This window comes from Haliaeetus leucocephalus, unplaced genomic scaffold, assembly GCF_000737465.1.
Source record: "Haliaeetus leucocephalus isolate CR32 unplaced genomic scaffold, Haliaeetus_leucocephalus-4.0 Scaffold151, whole genome shotgun sequence".
Taxonomy (NCBI): domain Eukaryota; kingdom Metazoa; phylum Chordata; class Aves; order Accipitriformes; family Accipitridae; genus Haliaeetus; species Haliaeetus leucocephalus.
This window is the reverse complement of record NW_010972587.1, coordinates 7,370,630-7,386,025: the sequence shown is the minus strand read 5'-3', so window position 1 is coordinate 7,386,025 and position 15,396 is coordinate 7,370,630. Positions and strand designations below refer to the sequence as shown.

At 38.0% G+C, this 15,396-nt stretch overlaps 1 protein-coding gene across 1 annotated transcript in view; it reads left to right on the top strand.

Moving 5' to 3' along the window:
- The window catches only part of PPFIA2 (protein tyrosine phosphatase, receptor type, f polypeptide (PTPRF), interacting protein (liprin), alpha 2), a 345,825-nt gene extending 332,697 nt beyond the window's left edge, over positions 1-13,128 (top strand). Inside the window, exons 25-32 of the mRNA XM_010561832.1 lie at positions 86-115; positions 1,723-1,925; positions 2,774-2,871; positions 4,688-4,863; positions 4,958-5,026; positions 5,998-6,157; positions 7,877-7,969; positions 11,667-13,128. Coding sequence (XP_010560134.1) covers positions 86-115; positions 1,723-1,925; positions 2,774-2,871; positions 4,688-4,863; positions 4,958-5,026; positions 5,998-6,157; positions 7,877-7,935 — 795 coding nt within the window. The 3' untranslated portion in view covers positions 7,936-7,969; positions 11,667-13,128. The remainder of the gene's footprint in view (positions 1-85; positions 116-1,722; positions 1,926-2,773; positions 2,872-4,687; positions 4,864-4,957; positions 5,027-5,997; positions 6,158-7,876; positions 7,970-11,666) is intronic.
- The last annotated feature ends 2,268 nt before the right edge of the window (positions 13,129-15,396 follow it).

The following is a 15,396-nucleotide window of genomic DNA, read 5'->3' as shown; positions in this document are numbered from 1 at the left end:
ATACACGTGAAACCCACATCTTTTTATAACTCTTTTTTATTGTCTTTTTACCTGCTTTACTAATTGCTTCCTGCTGATAACACAGAAGGAGTCTGAAGAAGGCAGCTGGGCTCAGGTATGACCCTTTCACATGATTTTTTTGAACAGAAAGCTAATAATAATATAATTAACAGTGTATCAATATGCATGGAGCACTATAGTATTGTGACAGTATCTCAACTGAATTATGATTTACACATTTTAGAGTTCTAATACAAAGCAAGTACTCTCTGGACAGGTTTCCTAGGAAAAGCACAAAGAGGTACATATGCTGTAAATATTTTTCTTAAAAGAAACAACTACATTCCAGAGACATCTTCTAACTCCCAGCCAAATCTAGAAGAAGTATTTTGGAGAACAGGCTGATTAAATATGCCAACAGTTTGAGATCTAACATTTCTAAAATTACACTATATTTTTTTTAGAACAATTGTATAAATCACACCCAAGTATCAGTCTACAAATAGTCTTGTATAATTAGGAACAAAATTTTTCACTTTAGTTAGACTAACAGTTACTTATATTTTTCAGCTTCTTTCTCTCTCTCTAATATATGCACACTCTTACACAATCTTACTGTATTTATGGCATGGCTTTTCTCTTCAAAATCTCAGGAATGAGAGATGAGGGGACTATATTTTCCCCCATAGAAAATATATCCAGCTCACACTGGGTTATCCTTTTGTCTATAATGACAGAAGACATTAAAAACAAAACCAAAAAGATAATTAGGCTTGAAAGCGATGCTCAAAGCTGAGCACGATCCTATTGAAGAGTATGAGTTCTCTTTTCTGTTAAGTTTTAGTAGTACAAAATAATTGCCAATAGTGAGATGTAAAATCTATTTTGCATCTTAATTGTGCAACCCACATAAAAATAGCTCTACATGCGTATGTTTTTTTTCATATACTTTCTTCCTTACCCTATTGAAATTTCAGCTGAACAATGAAGTCGCTTAATGCCTGAATGCTAGCTTCTAGGAGGAATCCGGTTTGCTTGTACCTTAAAGAATCAATTTATTGAGCTCTGTATATGATGCACTTAGGTTTAAGCTGTTCACAGCTGAAAATATCTCATTAATAGAATGTATTTGGTCACCTGCTCTGACTGATGGCGAAGACTGATGGGGAAGGTAAGCTTGGCTGACAAACAACTGAAATGAACTTTTAGTCCCAAAAGGACTACAGGTGTGTAACCTGTAATGAAGTGTCATTAGATCCTATTTAGGAAATCCTAGCCCCCACTAAACAATGACACAAACTTCAGTGGATTCCCTGAGGCCACGTTTGTATTACCAAGTTCAATGTAGGAATTGCCTAGCATAAATATTCTAGAAGGTCAACTGAACACAAGTAAGATTATGAAGTAAACACATTTTGATTGTGTAATAAGTTTGCTTGGATTTAAAAGTAAAAATTGAAACTACTATTTCTTATTACAAAAAAATTGCTTAAAATTTACAAAGATAGAAAACAAGACACAACAGGCAAAACTGCTATCAGTAACAAATATCTCACAGTGGCTTCCACATCCAAGGCCAAAACGATGTAAAAATGAAGTGTTAGGGTTTTTTTTAGACAGGATTTCTAAGCTAGAAAGTCTCGCTAGAAACGAGCAGAGCAGAGAGATAGATATTCTGTCTTCAGTCTGTGGTGCAACCTGGAACAAACTCAAGAATTTATTTGCCCTCTCCCTTTTTTTTCCCTGCAGACCCTGGCTTATGGCGATATGAACCACGAATGGATAGGTAACGAATGGCTCCCCAGTCTGGGTTTACCTCAGTACCGAAGTTATTTTATGGAATGCCTGGTAGATGCGAGGATGTTAGATCACCTGACAAAGAAAGATCTGCGTGTGCACTTAAAAATGGTGGATAGCTTTCATCGGTATGTTGGTATAAAGACTATACCTATCAAGACACACATAGTCTGATGTAGTGTTCAGTGCTGCACAGAAAAAAAACTTACCTTCTGTTGTTCTGGTAGAAAACCACACAGAAAAGTGAATGCTGAGTGTCAGAAATCTGAATTGAGAGAGATTCCTTTAGTAATAGCAACTGCATTGCAGTTATGTGTCTCAAAACTAAGATATTGGTACAGATAAATTTCATAACGAGTGGGGAACCATTAATACATAAATAAAACCTTGACACTACAGAAACAGTCATAATTTATTAAGTGGTTTAAAGTATTAGAAAGCGGCAGACTAAGATTTGAAGCCGTGAGATCTCATAATAATGAAAAGCTATTGTGTGTAGCACATAAAAGCTGTTAACAGTACAAGCAAATTGACAGTTGTTCGCGTTATCTAGGGATATAGCCAGGAAGCTAAATTGGAAATATGGAAATAAAGGCATTTAGACTTTAGGGAGAATGATGTTTGTGACAGGAAAGGGATTTTTCTTTTAATGTACTGCCTGTCACTTTTTTGAGGCCTGATTTGACAAAACGTTTCACGGCTCTCAAGGGCTGACCTTTTCTGAATGCGATTTTTAATGTTTTGGGTTTCTTATGGTAGAACATTTATTCAAACATACTCATTTTGGTTTCATCCATTTCATTTTTGAAGTCTGTGGAGTTTTTTTTAATGGTTTTGCTCTGCCCTCTGTCCTCAAGATTTGCTACATGGGCACCATGAAACACCTCATGTGACACGCAGGAAATACATCCTACATATGTTCCCATCTTCAAAATTATCTTTATTAACTCTGTAAATGTTTCTTTTTAAATAACAGAACAAGCTTGCAATATGGAATCATGTGTTTAAAGAGATTGAATTATGATAGAAAAGAACTGGAAAAGCGAAGAGAAATGAGTCAGCATGAAATAAAAGGTGATAGTTCCTGGGAATGAATACTGGGAATGTTTCTTCTTTTGAAGCTTGACACTATTAACCCCTTGTCATGCCATTTTAGCAAAGCATTTAAGCATGTGCTTTAAGTAAAACTAACCTAAGTCTATCTGTCTTCAGAACACAAAATATCTCCTTATATTAGGCACAGTTAAGTACTTTGCTAAATTGGGGCTGCAATTCCGAATGGTGGTTTGATACATACATTTTGCCAAGTTGGATTTTGGGGACAGAGCTTACCATTGCCTCTTTCGGTTTTAGAAGCAGGCGGCCAAATAGGTTGCAGCTCAGTGGGATGTGCTGGGGGCATTGCTGGGAAATGGCAGCATGCAGGACCCTAACACTGTGCTCCTGCTTTTGAAAAACTTTGCCTTTGATTTCTTGCTTCAAATTATGTACCATAGAAAATGCTGCTTTGAGAGGTGGCTGCTGAGACAGCTGGTTGGTATGTAAGAATAGTTCCTAACAGAAGTGGCCTTATTAGAAGATTTAACATTTGATTTTAAAGTATTTTTCTGTGTGAAGCTCTCTAGAGCAGTTGCAGGCTCGCTGCGCGGTTCCTTTTATATGTAACAATTAGTGTTGTTGGGTTTTTTTCCATTACCAGAAGTGAATCCTTTGATTCCTTTAAGCATTTCCAGCTCTAGCAAATACAGCAGTTACCACTTCTCAAGCACAATGCTGATTGGAAGAGCTAAAGAAAAAAAGGGAATGATGAAGGGGGAATGGCTACAGTGAAAGCGTGCATTTGCTGAAGGCAGATGGTGGCATGCACTAAGGCGAAGACTTTGCTTTGGATGTGGAGGCATCAGTGTCAGTCAGCCTGAGTGGGTATAGCTGGAGACTGACATGGGGGAATTGGGTATCGGTCTCAAATTTGGGTGTTGCTTCAAGGCTAGTCACTGCTAGGACAAGGGTAATAACCCACACCTCCGTCACCCAACCTTCCCCCGGTCGTGGATCGGTCGGTTAGACACGGTCCCAGGGGGGATTTGGTCTCAGGGATCCCTGGCTGCCATGCTGTGTTTCAGCTGATCCTGACCCCAAAGTCTGGGATGCTCTTGGTCAGGCGATGAAGAATGCCTGCTCCCAGGACAGCAACATTAGCGGGACTCCTAAGGGTTCAGGAAAAAGCCTCATCACTTAGTAACACAAAAGTCAGTATTATGTTTCCTACTCACGAGTATAAAGATCAGTATAAGTAACTGTCTTTTAATCTTACAGGCAGGGTAGAATACTTCTTTTTATAATAGCCAAATCCTCAGAAATGGTTTCCTAGCTTGTTTTGCTGCCTCAGCTTTATAACTGGCATGGACCTTAACAGCTCAACCAGCTTTCTGAACCAAAAATAGGTTTAGGCTCTAAAATCGTGAACTCATCATTTGCTTTATGGCATGTTATGAAATGGTGGGTGCTGACCCGAGTCTCAAAATGTTTAATACAAAACTTGCAAGTGAAGCCTTGAGGAACGGATATTTCTCCTGTGCTCTTGCACTGTTAAACTGTAAAATTTTGCCTAAGAATTGAAAAGGATATCTCTATAGGAGGTGGGAGGAATTGCACTCTGGAGATGCCCTCTGGAGGCACCCTTCTCATTTGGACTAAACATTTAACTTGAAGGTAGCTAAAAATCACACAGGATTTTGGAGATATTAAAGCTCTATGAATAGTTTGCTGGCATTCCTCATTTAATAAAGCAGTATGACATCCACAGTGCATGCAAAACTACATGCATGCACCTGTAGAGTTCGGAAGTTGACAGGTATCAGGAGACTGAACTGGTGTTATGTCCTTACAGATGTGCTGGTATGGAGCAATGATCGAGTCATACGCTGGATACAAGCTATTGGCCTCCGGGAATATGCAAATAATATCCTAGAAAGCGGTGTACATGGTTCACTTATAGCCCTGGATGAAAACTTTGATTACAGCAGTTTAGCTTTATTATTACAGATTCCAACACAAAACACCCAGGCAAGTTTGCTCATGCTGCTTCTGGTTAATCTGTACACATTATTGCCTTTGATTCATCTTCAACTATTTTAATTTTTTACTTTGGTATCCCTAGGCACGGCAGATCCTTGAGAGAGAATACAACAACCTTTTAGCACTAGGAACTGAAAGACGACTTGAGGAAGTAATTGATTTTATTTTCAGTATTTATAGAGTATCACAGTAAAAAATAAAAATTAAATTGAATGCATGAAGACATGTTAAGTTGCACACTGTTAAAAAGAGTCAGTTACAGCTTTAAAAAAAAAATTAGGAAATGCCAGTCAAGGTTTTTAAAGTAACCTCAGTATGACTACATATTCATATCATTTTGGATGCTAAATTTGGCACTGCACTCTTACCTTAAACATTTTCCATAGAGGAAACATGCAGAAAGGAGTAGAATTTTCACTGCCAGAGCAAGTGGCGGTGACGTGGATGCCTGTGCAACCTGTTCTTTAGGACACTTACACCCTTTATTTAAAAATAAAGAAAGAAGAAAGGTGGATTTTTGGTGGGTTTGGTTTTGGGGGGTTTTTTTTTGGTTCTTCAAAGTTAATCTGCATGTAATAGAGTGGGATTTGGGGCAGTTATCTACGATAAAGAATCTCACATCCACCTATGGAAAATATGCATGTTAAGGTAACAGTCCAGTGCAAAAATATTCAAGTCTTGAATTTTTGCACGTGAGGAGGAATAAAACTTTTAAGGACTTGCTGAAAATGTGAGATACCTATGAATTCTGGGCATGCACATGAATGTTTAATTCTTTTTTAGCACTTTATGTAAGCCTCCTAATGCAGTAACAAACCACTTTACTTTCTGTTACTGTGTTTGGAAGAGAGCTGACTTTTAAGAAAGTTCTATTTCAGCTGATACTAAAACCCTCTACTATATGGAGCCAGAGGTTTAAGAAGAGTTTTCCACCCTAGCATTTAATATTTCTAAAGCATTTACTTTTACAAGAGTGTCTCAAACGCATTGCAGCTACTGGATGCAGGGCAACAGAGCAGGGTAGTTGTAGAACACATTTGACACTGGGAGAGGCAGCAGACAGCAGGATAATTAATCAAAAAAATTCACTTTGCTTTATCAAGTACAACTCTGTGTTGACAGAGCGATGACAAGAACTTCAGACGCGGCCCCTCCTGGCGACGACAGTTTCCTCCGCGCGAGGTTCATGGGATCAGCATGATGCCGGGCTCGTCGGAAACGCTGCCGGCTGGGTTCAGATTAACCACAACATCAGGGCAGTCACGGAAGATGGCGACTGATGGTATGCAGTCATTTCTGCACTTACTGTTGAAAAGCAAGCAGCTTAGTCTAGCATGCTAAATTGACTTTTTGTGCATGTCTGTCTTGCACCAGAATGGCTGTGTTCACATAACTAGGATGAACATAGTCTGGGAGAGTTGAATTAATTGGGGAATGGACAAGCACTGACTTGGCATACTGTTGATTTTTTCAGGTTTGCTTCAGAGTGTCAGTGTTTATATATATATATATATATATATAAAAAAGGCCACCTAGCCATCCTAGATATGCAAAGGAAACATTAGAAATTGAGGAATTAATTTACTGACTTTCTAGTTGAAAGTCAGTAAATTAAGATTGCATATAATATCTAAGCAAATTTTTCAGCTCATTAGCCTCTCCAGCAGGTAGAATGTATTTTAGAGAATGAACTTAGAAAGGGCTATCACCTTTATTTTCCTATTTGACTTTCAAACTAACTAGCTTAGCCTTGATCATCAAATAATTCCAGTTGCTAGTAATTAATAACAATCAGATGGGTAGTGTAGTTAGCAAATACTGAACTTCAGGTACTAACTGAGTTACTGTATACTAGTCTTCATTTTCTCTGGAAAAAATTTAATTTCCAAAAGATATACTAACTCAGCAATGATTGGAAAAGTAACAAGCAGATCATAATTAAAAAATAAGTCAAATTTAAAATCATTGTAAGAGGGCAGGCAGAAGGGACAAATCCCATTGCAGCTACTCTGTCAGGTTTATGGATGATAAAGCCATGTATATCTGCCTGAAGTTCTGAGAAGTACCAGTACACAGATTGCGCCATTTAAAAATACTGCTGTTCATTTCCTCATGAGAGAATTTAGGTCTATGAATATACTTGTCTCAAAGTAATTTAATACACTGCTTGTAGTGATTACATTTTGTAACTCTTGAATAAACTTGGTATGACAATATTGCCATCTAAATTCCATTACAGCCATCTAAATTCCATTAGTTTCTCACCTTTAAAAACAAGACTTCATAGTTGCAGTCACAGATGGAATAATTTACTCGTTGCATCACTGAATTCCATTGACTCCACTGCTCATGTGCACGCTTTGCTTTTAATCTTGTACTTCTTAGCAATGATGAAGCTAAAAGACAAGAATCCATTCCAAGGCAAATTCCATGTACAAATAAAGGTACTAGCTCCCTAGGCACTTCCATGGCCCACATTACTGTAGTAGCCAAGAACCTTATAAACATTCATGGATTTCATCTTCTAGCCATGCTATGATGTAGAGGATATTATTGCCATTTTACAGATGGGGAACTAAGGCACTAGGGAGATTTAGTGATTTACTTGAGGTCTTCTCGACAGTTTATTATTGAGCTGGGTACTGAACTCAGTAGACTTAAAGGCAGGTAGCTTTGAAGACAAATGTCTTCATCCAGGATTTGGCTTCCTATCTCCCAGTGCTAAGAACACTATAGAATTTAAACAGCATGATAGGTACAGTATTAGGACTTCCAGCAAAATAAAGACAAAATTGAGTTTTGAACTGTAGTCACTTAAGACATTTCAATAGTACACCAGACATGAAGAAACTCTCACTTCTGAACTAGACCATGCCCCAATCATGTCATAGAAAGCCACAGAGCAATTTAATAGCCACCCGTCCAGTGGGAAACAGACTGATTTATTTTCTTCCTGATTCTAAAGAGGTTCTGGTTTGTTTCTTTTTTTTGCAATTTGCAGTTGCTTCATCACGACTGCAGAGGTTAGACAGCTCAACAGTTCGCACATACTCATGCTGACAAGGCCTAGCAAAGAAGCCAGCACTGAATTGTTGTGAGTATTCATAAGGGGCCATCATGAAAGCTCCTTATAAAACTGTACACTACACCCAATATTCCTTGGCATTATTCAAGCAAGAGCCAGCATGGCGCAGAGGATCTAACTCAGACTCACTAGGGTGGTCATTTGATCATGACAACAGTCTCAAGCTCAGTCTAAGAGAGGCTATGCTATTCTTTTCCCCATCTCAAACAGCAGATTCTTTCTGCTGAAACCACTTTAGCAGATAAAAGTTTTCAGAGAACTCTGTACATATGATAGCTCACCAACCACAACGTATTTTGTACGCTCTCAAACTTAAAGGTAGAACTGGGGAGACAGCAGTAGGCACAGGGCCTGAATTTACTTTGAGAACTTGAAGGAGTTCTACCAGGAGCTAAGGAGAGGGGGTGGGGGGAAAGCTAGTAAAGCAGAAGAGATTTACTTTTCTTTTTTTAATGAGAGATATGGCTCAATTTAGAACATCAGGTAGCTGCACAAAGCTAGAACAAAACTTTCCCTATACAGAAAATCTTCCAAAGTTATCTATTACAGAAATTCTTGCACTTATCAAATCATTCAGAATTGACTACTGACAAAGAAAGGATATTCTGAGCTGAATGCAACTTTGGATCAGATTTAGTACTGAAATTTATGTTGCATTTCTCACCACTTATCTTTTGAATATGGCTATGAATCTCACAAATGCACTCTTCCAGAGTTCTGAGGAAATACAGTTTTCTGCTACATCACAAGTTTTGCAAAATACTAACATGGTGAGCGCTTTCATCAATATGGCACCATTTCATGCTAATATTTTCTCAGTAAAACAGTTTTGTTTTCCATTTAGTTACTCAGGGGATTGTAGGGGAGCTGGAAAGAATATTTGGATAGCACCAAAACCTCACCAGGTATTAAACATGCTTTGGTAGCTGTTACATATTATAGGCAAGATATGCCAGGATCTGCAAGAAAGTCCTTTTTTTTAGACTCCCAAGACTGGGAGAGGCTTGGGGCCATCGAGATTTTACTAATTCTGGGCAGGTTCAAAACGTGTTTAGGAACAGCAAATGTTACCAGTTGGAAAATATAGATTGCTCAGGATCCTACCGATGATACAAGCATTACTTCACAGATCTTCAGGAGACTGCAAGAGTATAAATTCTGAAAAATAAGCACAGGAGATTTTTTTTTTAAATATGTTTAGCCGCTGGTCCAACAAAGATGATGATGAAGCACATGAACTATATAAATCTTTTAATGTCTACATATTTATAGATTAGAACTTGGTGTTATGTCAGTGAAGCCAATGACAGTACTCTCAGTGGGTTCAGTAGGGGTAGAAACTGATAGCAGAGATGTGTATCTTTTCTCCTATATGCTTCAGAATTGCACTGTTGAAAGCAATAAAGTATGACCAAAAATTAAGTTCAAACACCAAGCTATCTAGTAGGGCAATAGTAATGGGCCAGGCACATGAGGTGATATTTTCCAATAGGTTTGAAGAGTGCAGCAAGGGCAGAAATTGAAAATTGGTATGTTAACAAAAATTAACTTAAGATTATCCAAGCTGTTTATTCCCACTGTATTCAAAAACTGTCTAAAGAGTAGCAATCCACAAACAGAAGTAAAGTAGCAAACTTTGCTGGCACTATATATATATATGGGAGTTACGCATTTTGAGCAAAAAGATGTTTATACAAAGTTGTACGAGCTGTACAAGTTAACTTCCATTTCTACAGGAGTTATTAGTAGTGTTTCAGGTATCAGTGATACGTATCACATCATTGGTACTTGCTGCTTGTCCACTATTCTGCCAATTACATTCTAATCTTAAATGCTTGAGAGCTCTATAAGAATATCAAATTTACATCTAAATTGCAAAGGCTTATAAATGAGGAAGACTGACACTAAAATACTACTATTTCTTTTCACTTACCATATACTCCTTTTAAAGAAGCAACAAGATGGTGCGAACTACAACTTTAGTGTATGCGCTGTTCCTAAGTGCAACTTCAAAATGTCATGCAGGTTAGAAACCAAAGAGCAAGTTAAAATAATTTTGGATTTCAGTAAATTACATAAAAAAATAGGCAGGGAAAAGACTTCCTTCATTATTATATCAAACTTGAAAACTTAAAAAAATTACCTGAATCTCAAGGATGAATGCATAAACAAAAACTGCTCCTATGGGGGATGTGAAGTTGGTTGAAGGGCAACAGAACAGTTTTGTGATTGCAGTTCCTGAGTAACAGTTTCTTCATGATGCCTCCTGAAATTTTCCAGATCCAGGTCAGACTGAGACCCAGGCTTGTAACACCTTGCCTAGAATACATCAGTAGCTGTGTTACTCTGGTAACTAAATTATCTGCATGCATAGAATCAGGGACTGATTCTAACTAAGAAGCAGAGGGGATGGATAGCTGGAGGAGCTATCACACAATAGCAATATAAGAGGATTTTTAATATAGTAAAGGGGAATATGCATATGAAGAGCAGATTGAAAAGAGAGCTGTAAACAGGTTGCATGTGGAACAAATGAGATGATGGCCTGTGATCACAGCAGGCTGCAGATTCTTGCATTCTGCTACTCACCTTTCTTACAGAGAATGTCAGCACCTCGTATTTCAAAATAGTTTATGCCAACAATACCAATTGGGTACAACCTTACAGTGTCTTATGGTGTTTCTTCACAACAGCTGGGTTCAATTCATATGCTTTCAAGTTGCATTTCAGGCATTTTTTTAAACATTTGTTGAAACCACCCTGACAAGCTGCCAGAAGCCATGAACTGACATTCTCAGAACAGTTACATGAGCATACTCTGCGCAGCCCAGTGCACAGCACTCTGAAGATCAGAAATTTAAGAACATTTAACACTGCTGGTGTCTGGCCATTTAATCTTACAAAGAAGTTTGCCGTAGGGCACATGGGACAGGTCAAGCCTTCTGCTGTGGTGTAGGTTGCCCAGCTGAGCCTCTGCAATGCCATTACACAGCCAGAGGACTGGGCAGTCACACTGGCTAAGCTTTCCCAACACTTTCTCTTATGAAGTACTTGTCACCACCAAGTGAGAAGTTTCAGCCAGGACAGTTTTGTTGCCACAGGCTGGGGCAATAGAACATACTAGTTTCACTTTTATCCTAATGAAATGTCAAAGGGGATTTGGCAAAATCAGCAATGCACTTTATCAATGAAGGATTCCAAAGAGGATTTGTAAAGACAGATGGAGAAGAGTTCCAAAAAGATGTGAATAATCTGGAAACAGCTGCTCCATAGCAAAGGAATTGTCAGGGTGATGAAGGCAAATGCTGTCAAGCTGCAGTGAACAAGACTCACAGGGTACATCAACAAAGTCTATAACACTTAAAATGTGTGTTCAGCCTTGTGCCACACAGGCAAAGGTCTCCAGGTGCAGGAAACTAACCCCAGTGCTGAATCAAAACAGCAAGAAAACAACTGTAAAATGAACATAAGCACAGTTTGTTTTGATCTAGGACAAAAATCAGTATACATTAGTAAAAGATTAAAATGCATTATTAATAGATTTATGTTGCAGATCTAAAATTAAACAACAAATGCATGTCTCGTGTTTTAGTAAAACATGCACTAGCTTACTTAGTGCTATAATATTTTCTGGTGTCATTGCATCCTAGACCAAATTAGAATCAAAGCATCTCGCTAATTAATGTTTGTTTGTTTTCTCCCTTAGATGTCATCTCTTTCTTCTACTTTACCTGAAGTGCACTACCACTACTTAGGAAAAAGAGCATTAAAACTCTCTACAAGAACAGGGTAATAGGGAAGAGAACACATAAGGTTTATCAGACAAACAGATATGATGTTCCTTTCATGTATTGGTTAGTTTAAAACAAGAATAAAAAAAAAAATACCTAAATTACTACAAAAAAAAAAAAAAAGAAAAATAAAACAACCTCCCCCTTTCCTCTCAGCATCTCTGTCATCAGAAATTTGGCAGTAGTGCACATCCAAAGCTTTTATCAAATGAAGCCACTCATTTTTACATTGTTCCATCTGTTTTATTGTAAAATACTAGACATTTACGTATTTACTGTGTATGTATTTCTTTTAAAATGTGTAAGTCTTATGTAAATGGATATAAATATGATTTTTTAAAAATAAAATCTATGGTACATGGGGTCTCAGTGCAAACATTTGACAATACAGTGTCAATAATACTGTTTGTATCTTTCCATTCCACCATTTTTACAGTTTTTGGATTGTAACAGTCAAATGAATATGTTTAGCAGAGTTAGAAGCTTCAACATGTTCCTACTGAGAAAATCTGTCAATATTTAAAGCTGAACACCTGCCTCTGATGATGTATAATAGAATGACATAACCTGGAACTGGAGCCAAAACGGACCTCTAAAGACAAAATGGAAATGTTAGATATCTATAGAGAAGCACCATAATGGCTCACCTCTTAAAAACAAACAAATAAACCCAGAAGAACTGTTTACAAAAAAAAAAAAAAAAAGCAATTTAATAAAACATGATTTATACAAAAAAACCAAAAACTTTCTTCTATGTTACCTGCGGACCAAGACGAATCTTGCTTTACCAAGAGCCACCTTTTCGTTCCAGGATCTTCAGACACCAGCCAGCATTGGAAAATTAAATCTAATATTTGCATAGAATCAAATTCTTGTTTCCAGATATAGTCAACAAAGAAAAAGAAAGAAAAGAGAAGCCAACCCCCACCATTTCTTCATAATAACAGGGCATTAGACAGGCTCCTGTCTAACGTTATGCTTTTAGCCAAGATGGCCTTGCTGAGACTTCACAGAAGTCAGTTTTATCAGAGGAAATAACTGAAAGACAGAGTGATTAATATATAGTGTATAAAAGTTTAGAAGAGCAACTATTACCTGCTGTGGCTTTATTTGGTGGTGTTATTGTTGTTTATTCTTTGTTTAAATGGGAAGTTTCAAAGTAAGACCTACTTAATAGTCATTTACCTATTTGCTATTTTTCTGCTGCTTGATCTTAGCTCAAGACCTGTCTTTTAGTTATTTCTTTTAGCAGTTTGATCTGCAATGTTTGCACGTACATAAACATTTGTTTTGTCTATTTTCATTTGGCAAATTTCAGTCAATCAGATGGTGAAAGATTTTTCTCCCCCAATGTCAATAAAAAAGAATTCAGTGCTATTTGTGTTTATAAGTCTATTAAGCTTGGTACGTAGTAGCATTAAAATAGTTTGGATGCCAGATACTTCTCATAGCTAAGCATAAGCACATTTTGCCACTAACAGGTGGGAGTCACGATGGAGTTACTGGTCAGAATCTGCCACAAGAGGGAGCACGGAACTCGCGGATGGGTGATGGCCTGGGTTAGCGCACAGCTCTGTACAGACACGGCTCTTTCACGTACAGTGCCTGGGGTTTCACCCACATCCTTGCTGATGTTCCGTCTTCTCCTCCCTCAACCTCCTTTTGGATTATTTTAGTCCAGAATGTCGCGAAGTAAAGCAATGTAAACACCATTTTCAGTGGTTGCAGTATCATTTGAGTACACTTCCCCTCGTAAACACCAACTCCTATTTTACAGAATTTCTTTTTCAGCCCACGCTGTCACAGCTCATGCTCAAATTCAGGGGGCAGAAGGGGATGAGGTGTGTTGGGGAAAAGAATGAGCAAGACCTTGCAACCAAAGCTGCAGGTATCCTGCCCCAGGAGTACAGCAACCCCAAATTATTTCACAGTGGAAGAAAACCAACCAGAAGAATTAAAAACGTATTTTAAAAAGAGGATTATTGTGGACTTCAGTTTTGATCTAAGGTTCACATATAAAATCTCCTAGTACATGCCTGTCTCCCCCATACGAGCTGAAGCTCTAGTCTCAACAGCTAGAAATTGTGGCTATTCTAAATGTTGTCTAGTTGGCTCCAACCCTTTTGCTACGCTGGGAATAATTACTACATCAACCTCTTCCAGCCAAGTTTCAGTAACTCCCTGACCATTCAAATCTACCCACATGCTGCTTCTCTCTAAAAAATAAAATTAAGAAAAGCAGTGCTCTCCTACCACTTATTAAACAGGCTTGTTCTTCCTTGATGGTATAACCAGGTTGCTGGGCAGCACCAGAGCCATGCACAAGAATGACTACTCCTTCTCCCTTCCTCCAGCTCGGCACAAAGCTAAAGCTGCAGACAAAGCATTCTGCAATCACAGTTCCTCAGCAAAAGGCTCCTCTGGAAAACAAAAGCAATGCCCGTGAAACAACTACTTTTCCATACTGTACTGCTGCAATAACGTGGCTTTCTTTGTCTGGCTTTTCTGAATGCTGATGAATGAGACATTTGGCATTTCTGGAATCCTCCACATTACCAGGGCAGGAGTAGAGTGAGTACACCTGACCACTCTGCCCCTCTCCTTTATCCCAGACTTGATCTTAAATGATTCCCACCAAAACAGAAAATAAAAAAGAAAAAAAAAAGAGGAAGAAAATTAAAAAAAAAATAAAAAATAAAAAAAAGCTCAGACTTGCACAGAAAGCAGAAGTTATTACAAATATTTTTATCATGGAGACACTCTAAGAATGCTAACTATTCAAGCTCTTCACAAACAGTTCAGAGGACAGATGATTGTTTTTTGTCAATATTAATGAGCAAATAGCCCCTCAGAAAGGTAAGTGCCTAAGTATCCGTTACTAAGGGGGGTTTTGTTTTGTTTAAAAGGTTTGATATTAATTCTCTCTTCCTTAAAAAGAGAGCCCCAAACTAGAAAACGGGTTACCTTTCCTTACAAGTGGAGAAACTGCTGTAAGAACATGAGATGTCATTGGGAAAACTATACAAGATCTAGGAAATAAATTCTCTTCTCCTACATCCTGTTGCAGTATCTTTACTAGAGGGCTTGTGCTCTCACTAATTAGTTCCCCTCCCCTGCTTCTGCAATTACAGCGGGATGGCTGCAGCCAGGATAACTACAGCAAACATACACAACATCTCAGCTTTCATTGTACAAAACAGTAATGGCCATGCGCCTTGTGAATGTGCCTGTTTCTCTGTGATAAGACCCTTGTAGTTTCTCACTGATATAAAAAAAAAAAATCAGTGACAACTCCCAAAATCAATCTCTTGCCCTGTAGCTATTCAGCATAGGTTGCTAAGTTGTTGCATTGTGAAACTGATAAATACTCAGCAGTCTCTGCACAGCACTCCATTATTTGGCATAGGCCTCCTATTAAAGCCTTGCTACTTAAATAATCCATCCAGAAGAAAATAATATCTTCAACTAACTGCAACTTATATAAAAAGTATTTAAAGAAAGTTTTCAGGACATCTCTGAGGAGCAAAATTACTCCCACATACAAATCACCAACCTGTATAGTTAGCGTATCTACCATAAAACATCATTAGCCTTTACTCAGTTTTTAAACGCTTTTACTCCTTGTTCAGATTGTGATTTTCAATT